Below are 13,717 nucleotides of genomic sequence, written 5' to 3'. Positions count from 1 at the left end.
TGGCAACCCGTGACTTCTCGTTCTTGAGTGCACACCACACCAAATTCGACATCTCAAATTCTGACTGAGGAAAGTAGAATGTGTTGACCAGTTTGTTATTTGCCTAATAAATTTCAAAAGGTTAATTTTTTTTTACCTTATATATATATATATATATATATATATATATATATATATATATATATATATATATATATATATATATATATATATATATATATATATATATATATCATCCAAAATTACATTTTAAGCAGAGAGTTCTTTGGAGGACGATCATACTGGTACAAAGGATGTCAAAGATATTAAATGTACGTCATAACCCAAGTAATTACACAATACCTAGTATACTCAGTAATTCATTTTATGCAAGTTATTTTAAAACTCAGGAGTTTACTCCGCCTAATGAAAGATGAATGTAATGGCATTCATAATCACCCGCGGAGCGCTTTACAGTCCAGCGCGAGGAAGACACTCATCGAGCAGCACGCAGGGGGCGGTGCTCCTAGGTGAAATCTCCGCCCAGTGGGCGCGCCATATGCAAATGAGCAGCATTGCATCCACCTGCCAAGCTGTTTGGGCAGCATTTGAGGCGAGCGAATGAGTGCAGGCAGAGGCACGCTCGTGTTTGGAGCTATTCAGACGGACATTCACAGCGCTCAAGCCGCTCACGGACTTGTCAGGTGGTTTTTGCGTTTCTTTAACGCTTTGTAGTTTGAGACCAAACGGGATTTTAAACCAACTCTACCAAATGAACACTACAGTGAAGAAGAGCACCGCGCTCAGGTGTTCAGAGAGATAAGGACTGTACTTCACTATACCTGCAGGACCTGGGACATAAAAAGACAAACATTTACAAAAAACAGACGTTTACTGGATTCACTCAGTGAGTTCAGGCTCAAGGTTCTTTTTGGACTGTTTTGGAGCGAGCAGGTAAACATTAAATGTATCACCTCTGTATTAACACTTGTGTTTTTTAGGAGCCAAATTGAGTTTGATTTCTAAATGCAACTTTTCATCTCTTATAAATTAATTGACTTCAGCCTCTTAGAAAGTGATATCGTTTAATGATTGTTTCACGATTTGACATTGTGTTGGCATAAATATGCACTCCCTGTTAATGAATAAAAAAGTCATTTAGTGAATTTCTGGATGTGGCTGCATGTTATCATTTAACTCACTGGTAACACTTTACCACCATAAGGTTCATTAATTAATGCATTTACTAACATGAACTAATCATGAACAACACTTGTACAACATTTTTTAATCATATTTGAATATTTACTAATGCATTATTAACATTCAAGTCCATGCTTGTTAACATTAGTTAATGCACCATGAGTTAACATGAACTAACAATGAACTACTGTATTTTCATTAACTAACGTTTATTAACATTAATAAATACTGTAGTAAATTTATTGTTCAGTGTTTGTTCATGTTAGTAAGTGCATTACTTAAAATTAACTAATGAGACTTATTGTAAAGTGTGACCAACTCATTAAATGGATAGTTCACCTAAGAATGGAAATTGTCATCATTTACTTCACCCCTTTGCTTATTTAAAACCTTTTATGAATCTATTTATTCTGCTGAATGCAAAAGTAGATATTCTGAAACATTTGGAAATCATTTATTGACTTCCATATTTGGTTTTCTTACTATGCAAGTCAATGGTTGCAGATATTCAGCTTCTTTTTTTCAAAATATCATCTTTTCTGTTCAACAGAAGAAAGAAATGCAAAGGCTTATAATAACTTGAGGCAAAGAAAATAGCGAGTACATTTTACTATCCATCTTGTTGAAGTATTGCATTTATGAATAAAAGTGTATTTTGACTGGTGACCATTCACTGAAAAAAAAATATTCAAAGTTAATTCCTTGAATTTACTAAATGCTTTATTTGGGCTGAATTTAAACAAATAAATTAGATTGAATGTTCCTACATTTTAATTTTTTAGTTTAAATTTAACAAGTTTTGCAGACTTTTTTTTTTTTTAGTTTATCCTCTTTATCACCATTTTATTACCATTTTGTTTTCAAGTTAGTTAATTGTTGACAAATCAAGTACAAATATAGTGTAGCTGCCTACGTTACATTATCCACAAAATTCTTGCACACTAAATTCTTTGCATAGTCTTTTATTTCTCTCAACTTTCTCGCTGTTCCTCAGTGTTTTTCTAACACAAATTACCCATATGCTGAGTTATCCGAGAGCTCCTGTGTGTATATAACAGTACAATAGGCTGTTAAGACCGAGTCAAAGTAGTTTATTTTCATTTGTCTGCTGGGTGACAGGAAAAAGAAACAAAATGCAACGTCTCCAGGGGCTCAGTGCATGTCTTCACAAAACAAACACCGTAACAATTTCACTTACTAGCAATAAACAAACACAATAAATGCAGATGTGGGCTGTACATTGAAATTCCGCAGTGGCAAATGAGGCAAGAACATGTAGAAAACAAGATTTGCATGAAAATACTGTAAGTGAGACCAGTCAACCTGTTGATCAGTCATGAGACCTTATGATTGTTGACAACTTGTGAATGATGTGTACCGGGAAGGATGAATTTACAGTACAAGCCAAATCTCTCTTTAGAAAAGAGTAGCTGAAGAGACCATTTTGTTAATGTTATCAAAGTGTGAAGTTTTTTTTTTTTTATTGTTTGACATATCATTTTGGGACAGTTGCCCAATTTCTCACATTGGAATGGTTCTAAAACTTTATAAATATCTTTCTTCTGATGAATACTGAAGGAGATAATTTGAAGAAAGCTGAAAACCTGTAACCATTGACTTCCATAGGAAAAACTAATTCTATTGAAGTCAATGGTTACAGTTTCCAGATTTTTTTTCAATATATTATCTTTTATGTTAAACATAGGTCAAACATGTTTGGAACAAGTAAAGGGTGAGTATATGATGATCAAATTTGTGAACTATCTCTTTAAGATTGATTAAATTGCAGTTAATATTCATAACATGTCATAGTTGAGCCTTTTCCTCAAAAACAAAAGAGTTACTAGAGCCATCAAGTCATAATAAATCAAAGAGCAACTGAAAGAATGAGATTTAAACGCAACCCTGTGAATGTTTCTTGCTTTCCCACAATTCTCACAAAATATTTTGACTGTTCCTGAAAAAAATGTGCTAAAAGTCATCAATTCTGGTGGTCATGCATTGATCCGTTCTTTCAGTCTATTTGTGAGACTGCATTCATAACTGCTCGCCTCCAACAGCGTCTGTGTGCACTTGTGTTCATGTAATTGTTGTTTAATTTCACTGGCTTGTGTGAGGTAAAGAGGCAGAGAATTTAGATAAACAGCCGGACAGTTAACAAATTGCCTGCAAATAGCTGAGGTTTAAACAGCTGCTTCCACTCATAAACGCTCTGCGGCCAGGCAGCGCTTTTTTGGACTGATCATCTTCCGCTTCTACTGATTTACAATTTTTTCAAATATTGGCTTCTTCTTTTTCTTAAAAAGGAAAGAAAGTATAATGCATGCAGCTATGATCAATGTAAATACTATGTGGCTTTTGGGAACCGAATCGCTGAATCTGATATTAATCCACACAGAAGTTTTGAAGGTTGTGTGTCACGCCACCGCTGAACATGAGTGCAGTCCCTCTATGGGTGGCAGCCTTGTTCCTGTCTATCTGAAAGAGATGGACTATGTGGCAACAGTGGGGTTTGTCAGCATACTCCCATGGGGCATATCCCTGTGCTGTATGCTTCAAACAAATGTAACCAAACCCTTATTTTTTGGTGAATGTTTACTATGGAGGGGCTCTTAGCTTCTTTTATTAAAGCAATCAGCCCGGAGGTAAAGCATATGGAACTTTGGAGTATCTGGGATACATATGGGTGAACTAAATGAGACATTAAGAGAATGCAAGTACAGTTGAAGTCAGTGTTATTAGCCCTCCTGAATGACCGTACTTTAGCATTATATTAGATATTTTTTATACTAGTACTATTATTCAGCTTAAAGTGACATTTAAAGGCTTAACTTGGTTAATTAGGTGAGTTAGGGTAGTTAGGCATGCCATTTTATAATAAGGGTTTGTTCTGTAGACAATCGAAAAAATATTGCTTAAGGGGGCTAATAATATTAAACTTAAAATGGTTTTAAAAATTTAAAACCGCTTCTATTCTTGCTGAAATAAATCAAATAATACTTTATCCAGAAGAAAAAATATTATAGGAATTTCTTTGAGACATTTCTTGCTCTGTTGAGCATAATTTGGGAAATATTTAAAAAAGAAAACAAAATTTACAGATTGGCTAATAATTTAGGTCTTCAATTGTTGAGGAATTACTACTGTGATAGAAGCTGCACATCACTTAAAAACCACTTTAAAAGGTTTACCACATGCTCGAAGCAAGCTGTGGTTAGTTTTGTGAATAAGGCACAAACTATAATGAAGCTAATTTGCATATAAAGGAGGCATGTTTGTGCTGTGAAGCATGATCGTCACTTAATTTGAACAGTTACAGCACATTTAGCGCTCTTGTGAGGTCTTGATGAATATTTAATCACAGGATTTTGTGCTGTAGTATGGCATGCAAAAATGTTTTGTCTTGAAGTGGGGTTGGATGTCATGGCAAAAAGGTGACATCCTTCTTGATCTTAGATGGCATGATGATTTAGTAGCATTTATGTTTTTATAAGTGCATAACAGATGAAACGATCAACATGCTGTAAATGTTGAACAAATCTGTTGAGACCCTATCCTAAATATGTTCAAAACTTATGTAAAATATGAAAAGATGCTAAATATTTATTGGCTATAACGTAGACCCAGTTTTAAATGTCAACTCAATAGGTCTAAGTGTAAAACCGTAAAAGTTTTAAGACAACGGTTAAACCAATGCTTTTACATTGTATGTCTTTTGCATCTTCTCGTGTAGGGCTGGGCGATTTGGGCTGAAATCAAAATCTCGTTTAATTGAACATTTTAACTCAAATTACAATTAATGAATGGTTATTTTATTTGCTTATTTTATTTCTTTATTTGTCGTTATATTTCACTGACTGGTTTTGTAAGTAAATATGCTCACATATTACATGTGAGATGTTTTTGAAGGAGGGGTGCATTACTTGATTTTAAAATATTTGAAGGAAACACACTATTGACTAGGGCTGCACACTATTTGAACCGTTGCGATTAGCTAATCTCAAGAGGCTGTGATCTGAAATATATATGTATCCTTTAATTTCCCCCACCCAGAGCAAATGCGTGATTGCTGTCTGTGTGTGATAGTCTTTCTAGCCAATTGAGTTAGCACGCTTTCATTCTGCCTAATCAGAATTGCGCAACTGCACCACAGTATGCAGAACCCCCACAATAAAAAAAATTCACATAAACAGGAAAGTGTGGACAATTAGGAGAATGGCGTCTGCTACTTCAGAAGCATTATTAAACAAATTAATATCAAAGAAAAACAGGACATCAGTAATAAGAGAATATTTTGGTTTCAGAGTCACAGACAACAAACAAAAACTGCTCATTTTTAAGAGCTGTCGCAGAATTATTGCCATGGCTTACAGATTACCGACCTGAAGCTTAACTACAAAATCAAATCGCAAATCAAAATGCAATATCTGTCTGAAAAATCTCAATTAAGATACTTTCCCCAAATCGCACAGCCCTACTATTCACTATCTAATATGATTATTTATTGAACATCAACGCTGAAAAACTGAAATAAAAACACACATTTTCAGAAACCAAGTCACTTTTTTTCTTATAAAAAAGTGAAAATGAATAACTTGCACAATGTTTTTTAAAAGTAGAAAATAATCTGTATCATTCTTTAATAAAATAACTCTTGTATATCCTGTAAAGAAAAATTTAAACTGCATTTCTTGCATCTTCTGTAAATGAATATTTTACTTTAAATAATAATTTTATTGTAATAGAAAGTATGCCATCTCAATGCATCTCTGGTGCAGCTTCCAATCATATTCAATGTGGTGCAAACATGCGACGTGTAGTTACATTTTTTGAGAGGTTTGCGGGGATGCGATCACACGAAGGTTTTGCTGAACATAACCCGTGTGTTTGATGAAGAAATATAAATCAGCCTATAGATTTAGAGAGTCGAGTCTTAACAGAGTCGTGACTCAACATGCGGTGGGGAAATTAAAAAAAAAAAAAAAAATTACCTGGAAATATTTTATCGATTATAGGTTCTGAATGTTGATTTGGATTAATCGCCCTATTCCGTCATGAAACGGTATAAAAAATACGTTTTTGTGAAATTTTTTTATTTATTTATTTATTTGTCAATTTTTATGAATAGTGATTTTGTTCTACATAGTTTTTTTTGTAACCCATCACAAGTGATATAATCATGTTCCCTGGTATTTTTGTAATCTTAATAAAAACTTAACTTTGGTTAATATTATAAAGAACTGTCATTTGTTTAGTGGTTAGCTCAAAACCAATGCAGACTCAATAGTATCTGGATGCAGCCTTTATGATGCAAGCTGAGACTGCATCACTCAGCGACGCAATGTCAGACACAATGCACTCAAATGGAGCTAGTGACGTCTGCAGACCTGTGAATAGAGACAAATTATTGCCCCACAAAATAACATTCTGTAATCATACAGTTCTTTAAAATATTGTACTTTTCTTTTTTTCTCAGTGACCTCTGCACTTGTGTCTTCAACGCATGCACCATGCTCTTGGACAGTCTATGGCCAGTCCAGGTTCTCCTGGTTCTGTCTGTCCTAACGTTGGTCTTGGGCAATGAACCTCAAAATGCCCCGCGGGTCTTCTTGTCCTTCAAAGGTAAGAGAGCATTCAGTTCTGGTTTCTCTTGGTTTGGTCTTGCGTTCCTTTCAAGGATTGCGGCTCTGTTTGTGTGGCCTGTGGTTTGGAAGAACCCTGTGAATGTTCTGGAATATGCTTTTCTCACATGCTTACCTTCTGGTTTTCATGACTGAATTTGATGAGTTGATAAATGTTTCTGATTCGGCGGGAAATTCACAGAGTAGACAAATTCTCTAGTCTAACCACACGCCGAATGAGCGAAACTCATCATTGCGGCACTAATATCTTTCCCAACGAACGTCTTAGATTTTTCTCATCCAGCTGCGCCTACTTTCATTTGGTGTTAGAGTAATTAAAAACACAACAAGGGCTGAAAAAAACAAACATTGCGAAACTTCAATAAAGGTCCGAGAATTTTACAGAAAGCTGAACATGCCGTCTCAATTATTTTCGGTAGTATGTTTTTAGGCACATTTCTGAAATAATCAATAGCAGATGCTAAACAGGAGATGTGAGATGTTAGTGATGAAATTATGGCAGATGATCTAACTGTTTTAGCACAGGGCCTGAGCTGCGTTCGGAAGAACAAACAAGGCAAACTTTTATAAAATGATGGAATTAAACGTTCACGGATGAGAATTGTAGAGACTATTTTTGATTTCACTGCTGAAATTGGGCTTTGGTGTTTTCTCTTTTTAAAAGCATAACATTTTTCAACCAAAATATGGACTCTTACAGTTGAAGTCAGGGTCATTAGCCCCCCTGAATTATTAGCCCCTTGTTTATTTTTTCCCCAGTTTCTATTTGACGGAGAGATTTATTTTTCAACACATTTCCAAACAAAATAGTTTTAATAACTCATTTCTAATAACTGATTTATTTTATCTTTGCCATGATGACAGTACATAATATTTTACTAGATATTTTTCAAGACACTTCTATTCAGCTTAAAGTTAAATTGATTAGGATAACTAGGCAAGTTAAGGTTATTAGGCAAGTTATTGTTAACGAGGGTTTTGTTCTCTAGGCTTTCAAAAAATATATATATAGCTTAAAGGGGCTAATAATTTTGACCTTAAAATGGGTTTTTAAAAATTAAAAACTGCTTTTATACTAGCCAAAATAAAACAAATAAGACTTTCTCCAGAAGAAAAATATAATCAAGCATCATATGATCAATATGATCAAACATTCCCTTGCTCTGGTAAACGTCATTTGGGAAATATTTAAAAAAAAATAAAAAATTCAAAGGGCTCTAATAATTGTGACTTCAACTGTATATTGTGATATGGTTCCTGCTGAACCTGTCGTACTGCAGAAAATATTAAATAAGCTTTAGGTTTAAGAGTTCAATGAACAGGTTCATTCTGGAGGTGGGGGTAAAAGCATCTTAATGGTTTAGATCAGCCATGCACATCAATATGCCTCAGGTCTGCACTGCTGGAGATCCGTCCTGCGATTAGCCGTTTGAGAGAAAGGACCATGCAATTCCCCTGTTTGCCAAACTCTCTGCTTCCCAGATCAGAATGCGCTGGTGGACTTAATTACAAAAGCTGCCCGGCACAGTTCATTATTCAAGGCTTTTTTCTGCTTTAATCAAGATGGATTTAACACTCCACTGAACATGTTTGTAGATCCAGCCATTTCTGAAGGATTTCAAATATTGCTCTCTCGGGAGTTTACCTATGAAGCTGTGCTTTGATAATATCCTGCCACTTTACACTCTACGTTGTACACATTTCTACCAATGGGATCTAATGTGGTTGAAAGGGTTGTAAATTTTCTATTATTGTTGGTTCCCTTAAGAAAAAGCTGATTTGTTGCTTACTTGCATGCCTTGTCTAGTTGGGCACAGCAGTATTTGGATTCTGCACTCACAGAGCTCTCAAGCCAAACTCGCATTTAGCGCTTTTAATTGGTTTTGGAGAGCGACTGCAAACCTCATCATAAGACAGCACCTGCCGTCCACCCCAAACTGCAGGCCTACTGTTTTCAGCCCATAACGCCTCACAGCACACACAGGAATGTGCTAATTATTGTCAAACCCACACCCATTTTTAGACTTATAAACCTCCCATCTCATTGGAGCTCAGTCTGTGTGCATGGGCACACTTTATTTTGATGGTCTGTTTGTTGAATTTAAGTTACATTGCAACTAATTCTATTAGATAATAAGTAGACTGTAAGGTTGGGGTTAGGGTTAGTCTAAGTTGACATGTACTTGCTAAGTTTGTTATGGTCTGTTGAATGTCTATTGAAGGAGTAGTATCAACAGATATTAAACAGTCCACAAATACTCCAAATGGATCATCAAAATAAAATGTTTCCACCTGTATTTTAGGATCTTTGAAGCATTTCTTAACTTTCCCTGCATATTCCTTTGAAGATCAAATACCCAACCCATCTCTGTTTAAGTTAGCTATGTCAATATGTCAACTGCTTTTAGATAAGTTATCAGGTTTTCTGCTTTACAGTGCTATTATTCTTAGGAACTCTGTGAGAGAAGTATATCAAGCCATAGTGAGTGCATTTGAGTACTCTGGGACTTTCTGTGGTGCCTTAAATCGATTTGATCCGTCAACCCACTTCTTTAGAGGTCAGGAGATTCGACCCCTTTTTCTAGTAAAGTGGTTTCACCCCACTTGGAGAGTAAATCAAAAACATCTTAATTGGTCTTTGAGCTTTGCAACTTCCTTCCCTCTTGTGTCGAACTTCATCAAGGCTGTTTCCCCTGCAGGAATATCTCCTGTGATGCCAGCGTTGAGGCTTTTTAAACCAATGGCAGATGTGGTACCTTTTCCATATCAGTGGTAGGCGAAATCCAATCCTGTTTGGTCTGGTGTAGAAATGGATTGTCACGGTAAATGGAATGACACTGATTCAGGGATGATCAATCAAACCATTGACTGAGCTCAGACACCTCTTTCAGTCTAATGCATAAGTCTTTAGGCAATAGGGGCTTATCGACTCACAATCAAGGCTCATTTAATGTAAATCAATGCTGTTTGAACGTGTGATTTAATTCACATCTTGTCACCACTGTTGAAAGGTAACCCAGCATGCACAATTGATTTAGAGCCATAGGAGTCCATGTCGCCAGCTTCTCTCCAGGGGGTTTTTGACCCCCTTCAGATATTCGGACACACACCCCACTGGGTGTTTAGACTAGTGCTGGCTTAACTTTGTGTGATCTGATGTCAGTGCTGCCTCTTTTCTTAAAGTATCCAGGACTGATTAGAGTAAGCTAATGTGGCTCTGCGTAAGTGTAAAAGGATGACGTACCTGAAACATGAAGTTCTTGCTCTTGAAGGAGAATTTATAGGCGGCACCTTTGAACTTCCTCAGTGTTGTGATGCAATACCTGAGCTCAAAGTTGACTTCAAAGCTTTTAATGACATGCACGTGAAATATGCAGCTTTTTTCAGCCGAACAAGGGAAGGGATTGAAACAAGAGAAGATTGATATTCCTGCAGAACAAAGTTTTTGCTTTGAGAAATGAAGTCTGTTCGGGGATGCATACTTGAGTTGTGGATGGATTAGGTTTGTTATTTTGTTCAGGGCATGTCTATATTTTGTTGAATTATTAATGATAGTAATTAACAAATAACACCATCCTTGTATCCAAATTGAATTTGTGTAGAAATAATGACTAATCAGTTTGTGGTGGCTCTTTGCCAAATTATGTGAGTTTGCTGTAGAGCATAGGTCCCAAACCCAATTCCTGGAGAGCCGCAGCTCTGCACAGTTTTGCTCCATTTCTAATCGAACACAGCTGATCCAACTAATCAAGGGGTTCAAGACTACTAGAGACTATTAAGCTGGTGTGAGTTGGTGGTGGTTGGGCCATTCGTGTAGAGCAGGGATCACCAAACTTATTCCTGGAGGTCCGGTGTCTTGCAGATTTTAGTACCAATACTAATCAAACACACCTGAACAAGCTAATCAAGGTCTAACAAGGTATACTTGAAACACCCAGGCAGGTGTGTTGAGGCAAGTTGGAGCTAAAACCTGCAGGGCACCGGACCTCCAGGAACGAGATTGGTGACCCCTGGTGTAGACCAACCTCCTCAAAGATCATTCAGAATCTTGGGTCAAAGCTGTCTAACAGTGATGAGAGTTTTGGGTGGAGTGGATTAAGTTTGTATGTGTGGTTAGCTTTAAATCTAACCAATCTCTAAATCTAGTAATTGCCATTGGTGGGAATTTTTGGTGGATTTACCTGAGGCACATTCAGGCTCAAACTCTTGCGCAATAAGTTCGTTCCAAAAGGGATATACTGTATCACCCTTCGAAGGGTACTTCAGAGTGAAAAAATCATGGACACCATATTGAACTTAACAATATGGTTTTAAACTGAAGTGCTCAAACCTGATCACTTTGGAGGGCTGTTTGGAATTAAAGATTTCAAAAATACAACCAATGGACAATTCAGGCCATGATCCTTTGAGCAGAGAAGTTTTTTTTGTCACACACTGTACTCAGTTTGGAAAGGCTCATAACTGTAGCCTAATCCAGGGGTTTCTGAACTCTAAGGCTGCATTTACACTGCAGATCTTGATGGTCAATTCACATTTTGTGACCGTATCCGAAATTTATTTATTTATTTTTTTTGATTGACCTGCTTACATCATCTTCTAAAAGTGACTCTTATCAGATTGTCTGCATTTACACAGCACATGGCAAAGGCACAATGACCAGTAAAAAAAGAGCTGGTGCTGACTAACAGCTGATAATTAAAGAGTACTCATTTCTCTATTCCTGTATGTAATCTGTTCGCAGCTTTTGACAAGCTGTTTAACTATAATTTATGACAAAAGGGTTCTAATTTGTCCATCTTCTTTTGATATATATAGGCTTTTTTAAAACCTTTAGGCATCTTAATGTAATGTCCATGGCCTGATTTATGCATGTCATGAATGCACTAGTTTTATATTAGTTAATATTAGTTACATGGCGGTCATTGCGCTCTTGTTAACAGTCTAAATACCTGTGCTATATGACAGTATAAAAGGTGTTTAAGTCCTCGTGTATGAGATTTAAGGTTTGCGACTCTGCTGAAGTCTGTTCTGAAATGAAAGTGTCAGACTTGACATCACTCGCTACAGTTTTTAATGACGCGCGACTCGCATTGACAGGTGAAAATTGGACTGCAGACACGAGAACACCGATCGTATCGGATAAATTTCCACAAATGAACAAGGCCTGAATCTGATTTGAATAAATCGGAATCTATGTGATATGTTCCTGCTTACACGTACATGGGCTATATCCGATCTGTGCCACATGGGAGAATAAAAAATCGGAATTGGGTCACTTGAAGAGTGCAGTGTAAATGCAGCCTAAGAGGGCTAATGTCCTGCTGAGTTTAGCTTCAACACGCCTGCCGGAAAGTTTCTAGTATATCTAGTAAAAGTTTGATTAGCGGGTTCAGGTGTGCTTGATTAGGGTTGAAGCCAAACTCTTCAGTGCTGCGTCCCAATTCGCGTACTATCCATCCTAAATAGTATTCTAAAATAGAATTAGTATGCCCCATTGCATAGTATGTTGAAAACAGTATGGCATAGGTTTCCGGCTGGTTTACTATTTCCGGTAAAAATACGAAATGTAGAAGCATCTACTCTAAATGCTAATATTGCCCACAATGCATTGTTTGTTGGATGTGAAATGGATTAGAACTACAAATGTGGGTAAAAAATGTAAACAAACTACAAACATGGTGGACACGTGAGACCGACCGTCAAGTAGAGAGTCTTCGGTAAAGTTGTTTGAATGACTGTTAAATATATAGCCGACTGAAACGTATTTACACAACGTTTCCATGTTATATTTCATCTGCAACCACAATGTGAACTTTATATCAAGATACGTTTGGACATTATCTTCTGAATGCATAATTATCTAATGACTTGAGGAGATGTCTCTGCGTGAAAGACTTGCGAAAGGCAAATTATCCTGCTGCTGCTTCTCCAATAAGGTAACTTGGGTAATTTAAATATAAAAGAAATGTGGAGGATGTGTTGAGATGACTAACTAAGCAACATAGCAATCTGTTAACGAGAAGTAGTATGTCCCAAAGCTTGCATACTCTTCTGTTACACACTCAAAAGTATACACTTTTCCTTTACAAAAAAAAAAGTGTATACTTTTAGGACATAGTAGAAGTATTGGGACGTAGTACAGGACACTGGCCCTCCAGGACCGAGTTTGGACATCCCTAGCCTAATCCCTTTACAAGACCTGCATTTCATTCATCAGAATCAAACCTTGGAAACCAATCAAAAAGGGGAGCCTCATACCAGTCTCAGTTTGTTTTTACTAATGTGGTTAACCTCTTTATGCCAAACATGTGGCATTCAAATATCCCACAAATATCGCTTTTAATTTCTTAAAATAACCACAGCGGATTTTGAGGTGTCGGTTTTGGCCAAAGTGGCGGTAAACATTAAACGTCTCATTGACTATTACGCCCAATACAGCAATAACAAATACAGCCATAATACACTATAATTAATGTTCTCAGGTCATTTAATGTGACTTCCAGCCAGGAGAATGGCACCTAAATGGTGAAAACAGAACTGCTTATGGACAGGACATGAGCTAGTGGGAATGGAGCCATAATTCTACATGCGCCCCAATGCAAAAAAAGTTTTCAGGTGTTTTTCTAGCCAATGCACATATTCTCTCCTCCTTTTTAAAATCAGAAATCCAACCGGCTCTTTTTAAGTAAAGGATGGGACTTCTTTTCTGGAGCTGCCTCATTTGATATTGATTTTCATTCGAGAGGTCCAGGAAAACGCTCTGATATCATCCAATCTCGGACTAAACCATTCTGCTCTGTCATGTAAAATCAGGTCATTTGAAATGAAGTTAGTCGAGAGTGATTTGTTCTCCAAGCCTTTAAGTATCCGCTTTTATAGGGGGAACACTGGAC

The 13,717-nt window shown here is 36.7% G+C and overlaps 1 protein-coding gene across 4 annotated transcripts in view; it reads left to right on the top strand.

Annotated features, from left to right (window-relative positions):
• Positions 1-585: 585 nt before the first annotated feature.
• Positions 586-13,717, top strand: part of sema3fb (sema domain, immunoglobulin domain (Ig), short basic domain, secreted, (semaphorin) 3Fb) — a 135,404-nt gene continuing 122,272 nt past the window's right edge. For all 4 annotated transcript variants that reach the window (XM_068224391.2, XM_068224390.2, XM_021479878.3 and 1 more), the window contains exons 1-2: positions 586-933; positions 6,659-6,804. In XM_068224391.2, coding sequence (XP_068080492.2) covers positions 6,693-6,804 — 112 coding nt within the window. In that variant the 5' untranslated portion in view covers positions 586-933; positions 6,659-6,692. The remainder of the gene's footprint in view (positions 934-6,658; positions 6,805-13,717) is intronic.

Source organism: Danio rerio, chromosome 11, assembly GCF_049306965.1.
Source record: "Danio rerio strain Tuebingen ecotype United States chromosome 11, GRCz12tu, whole genome shotgun sequence".
Taxonomy (NCBI): Eukaryota; Metazoa; Chordata; class Actinopteri; order Cypriniformes; family Danionidae; genus Danio; species Danio rerio.
The sequence above is the reverse complement of the archived record's forward strand: the minus strand, read 5'-3'. Positions and strand labels throughout refer to the sequence as shown.